The sequence below is a fragment of the Argentina anserina genome, chromosome 6, assembly GCF_933775445.1.
Source record: "Argentina anserina chromosome 6, drPotAnse1.1, whole genome shotgun sequence".
Taxonomy (NCBI): Eukaryota; Viridiplantae; Streptophyta; class Magnoliopsida; order Rosales; family Rosaceae; genus Argentina; species Argentina anserina.
The window spans coordinates 24,754,093-24,770,670 of record NC_065877.1 but is presented as its reverse complement, the minus strand read 5'-3'; the positions used below and the strand labels follow the sequence as shown (position 1 = coordinate 24,770,670).

General features: G+C 37.0%; 1 protein-coding gene and 1 non-coding gene across 2 annotated transcripts; one reads left to right on the top strand and one right to left on the bottom strand.

The window, feature by feature from the left end:
- Positions 1 to 4,995: 4,995 nt before the first annotated feature.
- Positions 4,996 to 9,910, bottom strand: LOC126799218 (uncharacterized). Its single transcript, XM_050526375.1, has one exon. The coding sequence runs from the start codon at positions 9,547 to 9,549 to the stop codon at positions 5,404 to 5,406; it is 4,146 nt and encodes a 1,381-aa protein (XP_050382332.1). The 5' UTR covers positions 9,550 to 9,910; the 3' UTR covers positions 4,996 to 5,403.
- A 6,491-nt stretch (positions 9,911 to 16,401) lies between these two features.
- TRNAS-CGA (transfer RNA serine (anticodon CGA)) lies at positions 16,402 to 16,483 on the top strand. The gene has a single exon. It is a non-coding gene; the product is annotated as a tRNA-Ser (tRNA).
- The last annotated feature ends 95 nt before the right edge of the window (positions 16,484 to 16,578 follow it).

The window sequence follows — 16,578 nt, the reverse complement described above, 5'->3', positions numbered from 1 at the left end:
CTTTAGCCTTGCTTAGAGAGCAGCTCCACTCTTCATCATAATCCAAGATGATTTTAGCAGTGTAAACATGCGTGATAATAAGGTATCAAAAACACACTTGTTTCTCCACTTCCATATAAGCCAGCAAACAAAGACAAAAATATTGCACCACCGAATGTTATTCTTGATTTTTAGATGGCAGTGAAGCTCAGCCTCCAACCAGCCGTTCCAATCAAGAGAAAAAGAATTAGCAATTGAAACATGAGGACTTATACCATTCCAAATATCCTTGGATCTACAACATTCTCTAAAAAAGTGAATGAGACTTTCATTTGCAAAGTTCCAAATAGGACATGTAGCACTTATAACAAACATTCTTCTCACTCTTTGAACATGAGTTAGAATTTTCTTGTGAATCACAGACCAAAGAAAACTTTTCAGCTTGGGAGGACAACTCACCTTCCAAATAAACCTCCACAGAGGGTTTTGGGCGCCATTCATCTCAAAAAGAGAGTTGTAAGCAGACTTGACATAGAAACATCCATTAGAAGTAGTCCCCCAAATAAGTCGGTCAACACCATCATCACAAAAACCAGTTGGAACATTAACAATTTGGATAACACTAATTTGAGTACAAGTAATCTAATTCGCTCATAAAAAAAGAAACTCTTAAGTTGTTGACTGCAGAAAGAGTGTAATAGTTTTTCAATAAAAAAAAGAAAGCATAAGGCTTTTTAAAGGTATCTTGAAAATATAAGATAGAACGTGAAGAGTACAAGCAGTAGAAAATATAGAAGAATTTCACTTTTCTTTTGAATAATTCATATTACAAAGATATTCCTTAATCTATGATAATATAGTTCTCAAAAGTAAAATACTTTTCACTTAATAGTCACAATCAAGTGTTGAAACAACCTCATTAAGACCGTTGCTTCAAGTGTTGATACAACCTCACTAAGATTGTTGTAAAAACATGGATGGTCGACCTCACTCAGATCGTCGATGCCACAAGGTCTATTGTCATCACACATATCGATTATGCCACTAAGGTCTTCTTCAATAGAGTCATTAAGATCTCTTGCTGCTAGGGTATTCTTTAATGAGTCACTAAGATCTCTTCCACTAAGGTCTTGAATTGAGCCACACGTCTCCTTGCCACATAAGACTTGATTCCTTCTTAATGAACCTCACCAATGTTCATGTTCATGAGATGCATGAACGATTTATGCATGTGATATGTAACCCATAGAGATGATACAAAATATACAACGAATTCTCAATGAATATAATCAACACAAAATAAAGCTATGACACTGGCTAATGCAACAACTGCTTTTCCCAAGTTTCTCTCTCTCTCTCTCTCTCTCTCAATCGTTGATGCTTAATATCACATAGGCATATGTATGAACGATTAAACAATAATTATGTAAAATAGAGATGCATGGTAAACACACTAAGCAATAATCTCTTCTTCTATTTTGCCTTCTCGATCTACCATAATTGTTTTCCCATGAGCATGTATATACAATGCAAATAAGAATCAATAGTTTTGGTTAAGCACACAATCAAATATAAAATGATGCAATTAAGCTTAGAGATTTCACAAGTAGAGATACTAACATGACCTCCTTACTAGCATTCCGGGCTAACTTGTGAGAAGCTCTATTATAATGAGCACTACATCATATATGAGAGATATGGGTTTATCAATATCAATACCAAGGTATCACAACCTATTCTATATGCTCCTAATCTCTCTCACATTCACAAATTCTCAAATGCCTATTTATAGGAGAAGAAACGTCTCCCCCTCACTTAAAGCATATTTCATACAAAAAGGAAAACATATCAATAAACAAATATGCTATAATTTGGGAAAATATTTTTCCATTTTAAAACAAAATAATTTTAAACAGATTAGATATTTTCCAAAACAAAACATCCTTTAAAAACTCATTTCAACAATATTTGGTATGATATGCATGAATGCAATTTACCTTAAAATACAACTCAATCACCACGGCTTGAATCCTCAATCTTTAACCTTCAATCTTTGGCAAGTTCTTTTAGCGGTTTGATTTTCTTTTCTTAATGAAATAACCTGCCAAAGATACAAATAAATATCAAATCTGATAATTAAGGAAACAATGTCATCATCACAATATGACTTATTTCCTTACGCATCAACATAGTAACTTAAGGAATCTAATTCCAATATTAATACAAATAAAATCGGCATTTATAAAGGAATTTAATCACATAATCAAGTACATAAGAACCTATTCAAATTAGGTTTATTTCCTTATGGCACATGTAAGTCCTAATCAAATTAGAATTTCTTTTAAGAACAATTATAAGAGATAATTCTAATTCAACAAAATTAGAATTAAAGATAGAAAAATACAACCAACTAAGGAACTGTATGCAGTGATCATTTTGTATAGGAATGCCAACATAAATATGTACTTTCATATCTATTGGTAGCCCTTTTTTAAGTTGGCAAGCTTTTGAGCCATGTTCTTTATAAGCCATAGTTAGTAGGCAAAATTGCCAAAATACACCCCCAAATTTGGCTAAAATTGTCAATTTGTACCCCAAACTTATATTTGAGTCAATTTACCTCCTAAACTTGGTAAAAATTGCCGATTTGCACCTCATCCGTTAAATTTAACTGTTTTCATCCAATTTTGCGTCAAATGTCATGCACATGAGGGGTAATGTTGTCATTTTCTATTTATATTTTTCTTAAAAACAAATACAAATATTCTTTAAAAGTGGATTATTTTTTAATCAAATTATTTATTTACATCTTTTTTCTACATACTTAACCCTACTTCGAATTATATATTCAACATACCCACCCATTCAAATATAGTGTGTATTGTTGGAGGAGGAACGAAACGAGAATAATAACGACGTAATGGAACAAAACGTAACCATTTAATTATTGATAATGAGGCCTATATATAGGCATTACATAACTACAATCTCGTAGGATTCGGAGTCCTAATCTATTACAGAGATGCGAATTTATCTCTAACAAGAAACCTAATAAGATTAAGACACACACAATGATAGAATAGTAAATCTCCCAGAACACACATTTATTTTTAATTTTCAATGTATTTATTTATATTTTTCTAATATCTTTTAACATACTATATCACGTAAAAAAATAATATATAAATCAATAACATGTTTCAAAAAAAATTGTAACAAGTGTTCATCTTAAGTAATTTTATTAATTTATTTCATTATTAAATATGAATAAATATATAATGGCAATATTGCCCTTCAAATGCATGATATGTGACTTAAAATTGGATGGAAAACATTAAATTTAACGGATAGGGTGCAAATCTGTAATTTTTACCAAGTTTAGGAGGTAAATTGACTCAAATGTAAGTTCATGGTGCAAATTGACAATTATGACCAAATTTGGGGTGCAAATCGGCCTTTTTGCCTAGTTAGTAAGGTGTCCCTAGATTGTTCTGTTCTTTTTGTTTAAATGCCTGGTTTTGTATTATTTGTAATTATTTTGTTTTTGCAGCTGCAAGACCATACCAAATCTAGTCTAGATGAAATCGAGGTGAAGTTCCATCTGACTAGGGACATTCTTGAAGCAATGGTGAGGTCTTTGATCTATATCAGAGAACAACTCTCAAGCATGGTAAGCATACTTTCTAGCTTCACTGTAGTTTGCTTTCTCTTTTTCATCTCCTCTGTAGGTATGCATATGGTAGATGCTGTCTTGAATTTAGGAAAAGTTGAGATGGTAGAAGAGGGGTAGGATATTGTGGAAGAGTAGGAGTAGCAAATAAAAGGAATGTCAAAGTATTTAGCCTTCCAACCATACTTCAGAACTTTTCATCATAATTTCACCTCAATAATTGCTGATTCGTATGAAATTATGTTATTTCAATCATTTATAAGACAAAAGTATGCAATTTCTGTATATACTTACTTTATTCTTTTTCTCTTTAATTTTGGATACTAATTTATGCAAAACAAAGGCAACCTAGACATGCAACATTAAGAGATGAGTACCATTTGGTCTAGTGGCATTTCTCCTTTTATTATGTTTATGAGTTCAACCCATGAAAGACTCGATGTAGCATTTCAATTACCTACCCGATCAGAACAAAAGAAGAAGAAAAGATGACTAGCTCCTACTTTTTAGTTCAAACAAACGTTACAGTCGATACTTATAGGTTAGTATTAATGTGCCCAAGTTAGATTGGAATCATCCGCTGCAGGTCTAAAGATACAATTTTCTATTTGGTTCAATAAATATTAGATAAACTGTAGTGAAATGGGATCATTATGAATTTATGATTCTAACATTGATACCACATATATCTGAACTTGTCGTTTTGCAGGTTGGGGCTGCTTCTGGGCCACTACAGAAGAAGCAAAAGCATTTATAACATGTCGTTTGATACAATTTCGTACAGATAGAGCTAACTTGTCTAACAAATCGCCATGTACTTGTTTCAGTTATACTCTTTATTTGTTGTTCTGTTAACCTGCTATTTAGATGTTAAAGTTGCTTCTGATACTGGAAAATGCAGAATGTCAATAGTCTACATTAGATGCTAAATGAAATAATTAGAATCATTTGATTGGTAACCAGTGACCTTCAGTCCTGCTGTTTGCTTTGTCCTTGCATTACTTGAAGCCAACACTGGTGAAATTTTTAATTATGTAATCTTCGCAATCCAGCTCTAAAGTTTCAAATTCCATTAATTAATTTATCTCTTCTCAATTAAACCAACTTCCTTTCTCAAGAACATTATGATTTGAACGTGAAAGAAGCATGGTGCATTCTTCACCAATCCCAATCTATGCCGCTAAAATCTATGGCAGGAATTTTACTACTTTCTTCTCTTCCAATTTCTACAGATATCAGTTTAGTGGTCTATAGGAAGACAGGATTTTAAGCCTTAGTATATTAAACCCCGTTACAGTTTATCTGAGCCAGTACAGTTTTAATCGAAATCTATCAGAAAAATAATAAAACGGAAGCTGCACTTTATACATCTGCAGAAGTTTACAATATTCCCTCACATCCAAAGAAAAAAAAAATCCATATCCTCAACTTGTCAAAACAACGGATGATTCAAGCAGAACTTTCTCCCAGTGACAACTTCAGAAACTTCACACTTCAAGAAATCAAACCAAAAACTCATTCTTGAAGAAATCAATCAATCAAAAAGGTATTGATAAAGAAGAAAAACACCAAATGAAACTATAACCCAACCCAAAAAGATCATTGTAATCACACTGGAAGGAAAATATACACATGCAGAGCCTGTTGCTAAAGAAGACACCTGAAAAAGACGCGAGCCACAAACAGTTCAGCATTCTTCAGTTCATGTCTTATATTCTCAACTGGAAGAACCACTGCATTTGTTGATTCTTCTTCTATTCTGTTAATCCGTCATTTGAATTTGATGGTTTTGGCAGCTCACCAACACCAACATTCTTTTCTGAAACTTGAGTAGGTACAGGTTCTTGCACGAGTTCTCTATCGTCTGATGCCATCTCTATTGTTTCAACCACAAAACTTTCCGAGACTTCCTTCAACGCACTAGGAGTTGGGACAGTTTTTGGAACATCTGATCCTGTATTGTTTGAACCAATCTCCTCTACAGAATCCCCCACCGTAGTTGTTACTTCTTCACACCCATCCTTCAAATTCAATGGTTTTTGCAGCTCACAGACAGCGTCTTCTGAGACTAGCTTCAAAGGAGAATCAGGGATAGTTTCTTCAACACCGTGTAAGACATTGCTTGAAACAGTCTGCACCACAGCCTCAGTTCCTACTTCTGACGTTTCATTTTTTGAATTTGATGGATTTGGCAGCTCAGCAACAGTACCATCTGATAGTTGCTTCAAATGAGAATCAGGGATGGTTTCTTCAATACCATGTGAAACATTGCTTGAAACAGTCTCCACCACAGCAACAGTTGTTACTTCTTCACACCCATCCTTCAAATTCAATGGTTTTTGCAGCTCACAGACAGCGTCTTCCGAGACTAGCTTCAAAGGAGAATCAGGGATAGTTTCTTCAACACCGTGTAAGACATTGCTTGAAACAGTCTGCACCACAGCCTCAGTTCCTACTTCTGACGTTTCATTCTTCGAATTTGATGGATTTGGCAGCTCAGCAACAGTACCGTCTGATAGTTGCTTCAAAGGAGAATCAGGGATGGTTTCTTCAACACCGTATGAAACATTGCTTGAAACAGTCTCCACCACAGCGGCAGTTCCTACTTCTGAGGTTTCATCATTAGAATTCAATGGATTTATCAGCTCAGCAACATCAGCTTCTGATACTTGCTTCAAAGGAAAATCAGTTATAGTTTCCTTAACACCAAATACGTCATTGCTTAATACCGTCTCCACCACAGCCTCAGCTCCTACTTCTGCCAATACATCCTCTGAATCTAATGTATCCAGCAGCTTAGTAACATTTTCTTCCGATAGTTGTTTCAAATGAATTTGAGTAGTGAAAGTCTCTTGATCAGTGGACCCTATACTGTATAATGCAATATCCTCCACCACATGAGGCAAGGCATCTGCTGATACATCATTACCCTCTAGAGGTAATACCGCACGTAATTCTACTGACCCTTCTGTATCCAGTAGTTGCGAAAACTCATTAGCGGAATTATCTGGAGCTTGATTTGAAGAAGTGATAATATCTTCCAAAGATGTTGCTTTAGTCGTCAGCAACTGTGAACTGGTCTGCACTGTACTTTCTGATACTTGCTCATTGTCAACCACTCCAGGAAACATGACCTCCTCCGCGTTTACTCCTGCATGAAGTTCTTTGAAAGCTTCATCAATATCTACTCCCTCATGAATGTGATCCAGAATAGGTAGTTCCTGATTGGGTTCTGACAGGTTCAACTCCGCGGTTGACAACCCAGATTCAGAGCTCACAGCATTAGCTACCTCTCTTACCAGCTCATAATGGAGTGGCTCACCAATTCCATCTTTCACACTGAAATCTCCAACTGTATCCAGTTCTAGAAGCAACTCTGGGTCGATCTCCTTTATGTCATCTACCTCTTCCGTGACATTATCTTTGATAATAAGAGCATCCATATGATCATCAAGACATGGTTCAACCATGGATTTATCTAACCAGGATAGGTCTTTTTCCTGTTCTGATGTCTGTTCATTGGAAAGAAGATAATGGCAACGAGATTGTGAAGAAACTGCATTTACCTCCAAATTCCTAGGGAGACCGTCTTCTACCTCTGAAAGAGAACTTGTTAGCTGCGCTTGGTTGTAGTTTCCCAAGTCTCCCTCAATTGCATCTGCTCCATGTGCTTTTGAGGTGGCACCACATACATCTCCATTAGCTGAAGTAGCCTTCTCTATGTTCTCACAGTCCACATCATTATCTTTGTACACAAAAGGCACATGCATTTCCGCTAATGATTGAGTTCTAACTAGTTCATATATCTCTGCTTGCATATCAGAAGAAATGGAGTTCAAGGAAATAAGATTTTCAGCTTCAAGGGGAACCGAGTCATAGACTGGCTCCTTTAATTGATTATCATCAACTGACGTGCTTATGAATTGAATATCTGATTCCTCAAGCGAATGTTGCGCTGAAATTAGATACTCTTTGACTAGATCACCACTTAGTTCCAAAATTTTTCCAACGTCCCTCACATCTGAGATCTTTTCATCTGCTTCTGACAATGATGACAAGCTTGAGCTACTGCTGCTGTCCTCCTCTTCAACTAGTTCTGGATTTAAATGGAGTTCATTAGTAAGAGTACGCAATCCTCCATTATCCGACAAGCTTGGTTCCAGCTTTTCACTTGCACCTAATTCTATATCAAGCTGATCGGGTAGGACATCCCTTTTATCAACCTGTTCCATTTCCAGCGAATATGCATCTTCATAGGAATGACTTCCATGGTTAACAAGACCAGAAACATGATAAATGTTGGAGATGACTTCTGCTTCTGTAGTAAAGTCTTGCTCACTGAACTTCCTATCATCCAAATCTGCTGCAGAACTCAATGAGTCGCTATCATGGACAGAACTCAACTTTGATTCACTAACTTCACTCGATTGTCTTTGAAATAAGGAATAACCTGGTCCTTCTGAAGCCAATCTTTCCGGTACGAAAACAGGTTTCCACTTAAAGTCTTGCCTCTCATGCTTGGCACCTCCCAAACTTGAAGCTCCCAAACTGAAACTTTCATGCCTACGGAAGAATGCATCATTGGCATGCGATGCAATAAACTCTTGCTCAAAATGGTCTCCCTTGAGGTCAGGTTTTTCTTCATTTGAATCATAAGGAAGATCAAAAGGATTTCTCCTTGCCAACATGATGGATGGAGCAGACCCAGGGATGGGTGGTAACCCCATGTCACCATAGGAGTCATCAAATGGAGAATCAAACGGGTTGCGCCTTGTTGTTGAAATTGGTGAAACATTAAATGGAAGATCAACACCACCAAAATCTATTAGATTCTTCTCAGCCATTAATTTGAAGCTTTTTCTTGTCCTTCTCCTTGCAATAAGATTTTCTAAGCGTCGGTTCCTCTCAAGCTCCAAGTTTCCCAAATCCATGAGATTCTTTTGGTCATCATCTGTCCACTTAATTGCAGATTTGCTTTCATCCTCCTTGCCACTATGCTCAGGTACTTCTTCCTCGTCGCCGCCATGGTAATCAACCCCATCCTCCTCATCTGCTCGTCCACCCTGCTCCTCATTATCCCCATCCGACTCAACACTGCTATCTGAAGCTGCATCAGATCCATCATTCGACATATGAGCAGGCTGTGGAGCTTCTAAGTCTAACAACGGGTGTAGCTCGTCAAGAACAGGAAGAATGTCGGCCATTGAAGCATCCGGCGATGAGCTCTCGGCCCCATCTGACCCTGAATCAGAAGCTTCACCACTGTCATCATAATGGTTTCTTCCTCCTTGAGGAGATACATTACCATTTCCATCCTGCACTTGAAGAATCTGATCTCGAACCTGTTGAAGCAAACTATACTGCTGCTCAGCTGCTTCCACATCATTCGGCAACTCAATGTCTCTATCCAAATCCTCAATCACTCTATTGTCACTCTCAGTCTGATGCTGAACATTCTCAATAATAAGCGGCGCATAAATATCATGATCCCCAGCCTCACCATTGACTCTGTAATCTGTCGTCGACTCGTCGTCCACAATGTCCCTGCTGGTTGCTGAGAGTTTCTCTGCGGGGAAGCTACCGCCACTCTCGACAAGAACAGTATCATCGCCACTAACCCAAGTTCTAAGAGGAGCAACATCGACGTGGGGTTCGATTTCGGGTATGTTGGACTGACCAAAACTCAAAAGGGTTCCAAGAAGAACAGCAGTACAGACAAGAACAGGGGAAGTTGAGACCAAAACAGAAAACAAAACAGGAAATGATCTGTGCAGAAATATAAAGAAAAGCAGGATGCCCACAACAAATGGATGATTGCCAACTGATTTGTAACATGTTTTCATTGAGATCATGACAAACTTGCTGATTTGACTTGCAGTTTCCAACACTAATCCTCCCATGACTTGATTCCTTCAGGCTCTAGTATAGAAATGAACTGAAATCTAAAACCACCCAATGGATCATATAAGTAGACGATCAAAACCCAAAAAGACTCGAGTGAACAAGGAATTGAAACACAGATGTCGTAGTGGGGTACTCACCAGAAGAGAAGAGAAGGGAGTAAGAGAAAGCCGGTGATCGCTGCACTGTTCTTCGTTATCTTTTTTTGGGGTGTGGAAGAAAAGCACTTATCAGGACAGCTGCGAAAGCTGTTTGCTTTATGTGTTGGGTATTTGAATTCTTTGAATTCGATTGTTGACAGAGAGACAGACGTACAGGAAAGAAAATGGGGCGGCACTAAAGTTCTTCATTTCTTCTCCCTACTTTCTTCTTCTTTCTTTTCTCATTTCCTTTTTCATATTTTATTGTCTACCCTCTTATCTATTTCTTACTTCAAATTAGATTTGTTTTCTGATCAAGGGTAAAAGATATTAATGATAACTATGTTTTCGGATCGGTAAGAGTCATTTATATATAGATATTACATATAATTTTTTTTTTTAGGAATGACAAAAATTATATTGAGCTAAAAAAAAATACATGGAGCGATGCAAAAACATCGAAATGAAAAAGTAAAAACAACGAAATGCACAAATGTATTTGTAAAAATAATAAAGGATAACAAGAGGCATACGAACGTCTGAAAATAATTGTAACCAAAGGACTAGATGTCGCCTGATATCGTTGTACTTCATAAGTCAAAGCAGTGAAAATATTGAGAAGTAACCAAGACCGTAATTATAACTGTAGCATGGCCGGTCTATATGATGTGAAAGGAACACGAGAGGCGGCCCGAGAGACACGATGGTGACCAATGGCGTACTCCCCTAGAGATACATACATGTAACCGTACAACCTTGAGGACGTTCCCTCGTGACGTTAGCAATTGAACTCTCTGTAACCAGAACCAAAGGAAAGGGCATTCAAATGATAAAGCGCCGAAGTGCCAACATTATGGATCCCAGATCTTGACCCAATAGTGACTGGGCCTCAACATCCAAACTCCAATCAAGCCCATGCAAGAACAAGCCCAACTGGACATGGCCCAATAGGAGAAAAAACTTTGGTCACCCAATCACCGCACACCTCAGCCCACCCCATCGTCGTCGACATAAGGCGGCCCAGCACTTGTCGTCGGAATCCACCAAGGGAGATCGCAGCCGAACCAAGAATCTCTATGTGCGCAACTAGAGGCCAACAAACCAAGTCTCTGGTGCCTCTGAATCCACGTCGTCTCAGATCCCAAATCCGGATCCGAGGACCCCAATCCAGGTTCTAGAATGACGACAACTGCTCCGGCTACCCACTTGACCCCGTCCGCACCACAGCCCGGAAGAAGGGCCTCCCCCACTTGGGTCGCTGGAGCCCACATCAACACAGTGGCACTGACCCGCACACCCGAATGTCGAGAACAGTCACGACCGCCATCGAGATCAAATAACCTGTTTCAGATTGCAAAAGCCCCTCGATGAGAAAAGGGGGTGCGCACCCTTAAAGAAAGCGCCTGGTTGGCTTGGCGAGGGAAGTGATGCTCGCTGGAGACCACTGGTTGCATTGAGAAATACCCTAGATTTAGGGCTGGCCGTCGCCTAAAGAGAGAGAGAAAAAAGCTCTTATGATTTTAACTTTGTTACATAACACACCTTCAGGATACCGTTTACATAGAGAGATTTTTGAAATTTTTGAAATTTATATGTATTACATAAATAAGTAATCTATACTAAAAATGAAATTGTATTAGCTGAAATATGGTTTTATCCTCTAAAGTTTCCACCACGTGGTTGGTTCGCTAGCTGTTAATATGGGACATTCTGATTTCTGTTCTACATAATTCTTTTCAGTTCCAACAAGTCTTGCATTCTTATTGTTGAGCATGATTTCATAGTGTTGCTCTCTCTTAGATAACATTGCCATTACGTCGGCAAATGTCTGAATATTACTTTCTTCAACCGCAGTACGATATTGATGTGCAAGAAACTCATAAGCGAGAGGGAAGGTGTCAAGAGTTTTGTTGAGAAGATCTCTATGAGTCTTGACGACTCCAACTGTACCAAGATCTAACTGCAAAGTGAGCATGTCTTGATGGAAATCATCCACTTTAGCATAATCCAACAAACGAATGGTTTTCCATTTTAAAGTCAACTATGGAAGTAGTTTGTCAGAAAATCGCAACTTTAGCTTGTCTCATAACTCCTTAGGATCTTTTATATGCAAATATTGCTTCTTCAAAGCAGTATGGATATGGCGCCTCATATAAATGAGAGCTTGTATCTTAGCAGTATTAGTAAATGAAATAGTGTGGGCGTCATCAATAAAAATATTGGCAATGTCTTTGCTTCGAAAAACAAGCTCCATATTGAAAACCCATAGATGCTATTCTTTGCCTTCAAGATCCAAGATCTTGAAGTCCGGACGCAATGGTTACAACATCTAAAAGAAGATGGATTGTATAAGAATACTATTGATGTATATATATAAAAAATTAGAAAAAAGTTGATGTAAATGGTCACAAATTAATTGATGCAAATAACGGTGATCTCAATATCACACCCAAAAATGTGGTGTATAAAAAAATCCACAAAAAATCAATTATCTTCTATATGTATAGTATCGTGGCTCCCCTAGTACTGTCACACACCAACTTCAATTGAAAATGTTATAAAAACAGTGATATATTACATATATAATTTAATAAACTGAATTATAAAAATAATAAAGCAGAAACAAAACGTGTAGTTCTAATAACGAAGAACACAAAAAAAAATTCAATCAAAATACCGAACAATTGGTGATGGAAGAACTAGTCGAGACGTGTGTGATACCACACTGTCCTTAAGGCGTTTACACCTCCTCTACCGGTGCAAGGATGCTTGGCACTTGTCTCCCAGGATATAACGACTAAACAATTCTAGGAAGTTGCCCTACTAACTAGAACCTTCAACGAACTCGAAAGGTACCTCGTTCTATCACTAAAGAATAGCTAAGAACTTTGAGAGTGGGAGATGATTGTGTTTCGAATGGATGATTTTACAATGAAAGGATGGTGGCTATTTATACAGTGAGGATTTGCATTCAGCAATGAATAAGATGGCTGTTATAGAAATCAAAAGATCATAACATATATGAGTTACATATGTTACAAGCACTGATTTCAATTCTGTTATAATTCTCCATAACACACAGTTGTTACAAAAGAAGAATTTGAACAGTCAAGAGAATTTGAAATGTCAAAACCGAATTTTCGGAAATGCAAAAGAATCTGTGTTCCGACCTTCAATTCGATGTTGACTTCGTGTCCGCAGGTCGCATGGACATACACGAGTTTCCCTTGTGACCTGGGATTTACACCCCCCTGCGCGTGCGCGAGAGGGTATAAGGGGACTTACACACTTTACAATCCATACACAATGGATTCTATATAAAGTCTTTTCAACACTTCTCTTTTCCAATGTGGGACAAACACTTTTCCCTCATTCTAAGTAGCCATCTTTGTGTGACAATTTCTTATTCACCCACAAACCAAATTACACAAATAAACATATGATCTTGTAGCCCTCATTATGGGGAACTCAAATCTATGTTCATCTTTGATTAATTATACGTTTAACGTAATTAAATTAATCAATTAAAATTTGGTTTTAAATGGTTTATTAACCATTTTTCCAACAGAAAATTCCTTTCATTGACCTCATATGCGATATAAGAATATGTAGGGGAAAAGATAGCTAGATGAATAAAGCTAATAGAGCCCAATAAATTATCTATATAGTTATACAACAAGTATTTAGAAAAATTTACCTTATACTTGCGAATCTAGGAGTTGAAAGCTCTTCTTGTTCGAGCCTCCTCTTTTTAACCTCTAATGTGCGAGAATAGGTGGGAGGAACAAAATTGAAATGTCAAGATTTAGTGCAAAAAGTTGCACTAAAATTGAGTAAAACTAGTGTAGGGGTGCGCAAAGTTTGCGGTGATGCGAAATATGAAGGTAGCGTGCCGAAAGGAATGTAAGAGGAAAAAAGTGTCGGTGGTCGGAAATATAGGGCTGACAGCTAGATTAAAACATTTTGGGTTTTTGATTTTTTTTTCCAAAGCTAGGAATATAGTTCTAAGCTTGGGTTATAGATGATGATAACGTGATCTGAGAGAAAATTATATGAATGATAACTTGTTTCATTAATTAATAAGAGGTTTTTTTATATAAACATTACATAGAGAAATTCCTTGAGAAAATGAAAATTGATATGTACTATAGAGATACGTATACGATCGCGTTTGGCGGGGCTTATAAGCTCCTTAACTTATGAGATAAGGAGCTTTTGCTGTTTGGTAAAGACACAAGCAACTGACTAATCTTAAAAGTCACAGACGTTTTTCAAGGGATAAGCAAAAGCTAGCCCAATCCTTCTTTGAATTATAAGTTAAGTCAGAAAACGCGGAGCTCTTTTCGCGAATTAATGAAATTTTGATATTGACGTTGGGTACCCCTGAAAACATCAGCAAATTACAGCATTGTTTTTGGAAAACCTACATGGTCTGACCTTAGTCTCCAGATGTTATGCGCGTCGGAGCTATGTCGCTCCTCCATCTTCCGGCCTTCTCAAGTTCTCATGGTATTAGACCAACCTAGAAGTATTCCTCTCGATGTCGTCGTCATTACCCCTAAAGCTTTAGTTTTCAAAGACGAGACTTGGAGAAAGAAAATCGGAGAGAAGGTGGTGACAGTTTTAATGGGGTTTTCTGATTTCGGTCAAGTCAGGGCTTCTCATGGGTATGGATAGCTTCATCTCGTCATTTTTGACACCTATGTGGCCTTAGTTTTTGAGGAGAAGCTTTCATGAGAGAGAATCGATCAATTGAAGCTCAAGAAAATCTGTCGGGTTCCTTTGCACTTTTCGGTGACTCATGCTGGCATCGGCAACAAAAAAGGTATCAAAGATATTCCTCACAGTGTGTTTTACGTGATGATATGCTTCGGTTCTAGTTTCCGTCAATGTTAGCAAGAATTGAAAATTCTGAGATTTTACTGCTATATCAAGATAATGTTTCATAGTGATGCTTTGATTGTATTTTGGTTAGTTCCAGTTATTTGAGAATTGCATATTAGTTCCAGTTAGTTTCGTTTGGATCAGAAGAATATCAGTTATAGTTAGCAACTGTTTATGTACTTGCTTCTATATTGATTTGTGTCTCATGGTAGGGGTTTTGGCCTAGTCTCTTCCATCTGTACCTTTCTTCTATGTCAATAAAAGTTCGAATGAAGTTGTATAATTTGCCCTCTCAGCTTTGCATATAGCAGAAGTTGTTAGTAATTGGGAATTATTCAATTGTCTTTCTGTGGAAGACGGTATATTTTAATTTTTTATGGCTCTATGCACAATGTTGTATTAGGCTTTCTGAAGTGAAGCTTTGATCATGAAATGCATACAAATGCATTCTCATGTTGTCTCCTGTTGACATAATGAATTGGAAACCATGACCTTATGTTGCTTTACAGTTCAAGGTTCGATAATATTTCGACTCTTAAAAGGGTTAGTGAGAATAGCTAAGCTCAACATGAGGATGATTGCAGACCTGCAGCACTGGTTTTTGAAGCTAGTGCCAATGGCTATAGCTCATAAATTTTACTGATAAAAACTTTGGTGGCAAGCAACAATTTAAAATGGGTCAGAGGCAGACCTCACTAGGGTAGTATTAGGTTTCTTTGACCATGAAGATGGTCGATATGAAGAAGGTTTATTTGCCTCTGGAAAGCCAAGTACAAAGGCTTTACGCCTTTACCTGATGCAATTTGCCAAATGATGAGATGAGGATGGATGATGATGTAGAGGAGAATGAGCATGGTCATGAATCCACAAGAAATGGAAGCAATAATAAATGAGATCGCTCAAAGTTTGATGAGTATGCGTTTAGCCTGAAATTAATTGATGCAAATGAAAAATGTATTTTGTTGTTTGGTATTGAGATTGGTTGAATGTGTTAAGATATTTTTAATATTATTTGTGTCAATTAAAAATGTATTTTGTTATTACGTATTGGAAAACATAGAATATCTATTTATTAATGTTACTTGAAATAAAAGTGAAAAGTTATAATACTAATAAAGGGAAGTGATAGAAAAAAGAATAAATTAAGAAATTATATTGTATTTGCAAAGAAATTGTCATTATACAAACACAAAACATAAGTCAGTTTAAGTTTACCAAACACTCTACACAGCTTATGTCACTAAAAGCTACTTATAATAAGTTAGTTTACCAAACAGTCAGCTACTTAACTTATTAGTAATTTATTTTCAGAAATAAGTATAAATCAGCTTATCTTATAAGTCACAGCTGCGCCAAACACAACTATTACATAGAGAAATTCCTTAAGAAAATGAAAATTGATATGTACTATAGAGATACGTAATCTATAATGAAAAGGAAAATGTATTAGATCAACACACAAATAAGGATGTAATCGTAACTTTCAGAAATATTTTCTTAGTTTTATACATCAAATTTCAGGCACACGAGGCATGAGAAAGGTATCTAGTTTTAGTACATTAGTCTAACTCAGCCAACTTTTCTGCAATGATCAATCAATAATGTACCAAACATACATATAGGCGATATAGCCCACCATATATCAATCAGTAATTTTTTTTTGGACGTGTACATATCAGTCAGTAATTGATTTAGTGATTTTTTGGCGTAGGATTTGAGAGACGATTGTTTTTGGTTTTATCTGGGTCCTCGAAGATTGAAATACTTTCATTCAAAATATCATAAAATCGTATCTAATTAATAATCACAGCAAACTTAAGCAAGAACGTCGATATGTCCGAGTGGTTAAGGAGACAGACTCGAAATCTGTTGGGCTTTGCCTGCGCAGGTTCGAATCCTGCTGTCGACGATTTTTTCAACATCCCTTCTTTTGAAGGGTAAAGTCGTCATTAACAAAACCCCCGATTTAAACCCCAGCTAGCTCTCTCTCTTCTGTTCCATTTT

Coding starts and splice junctions, on each gene's coding strand:
- LOC126799218 (XM_050526375.1), bottom strand. CDS start 9,549: ATGGGAGGATTAGTGTTGGAAACTGCAAGTCAAATCAGCAAGTTTGTC.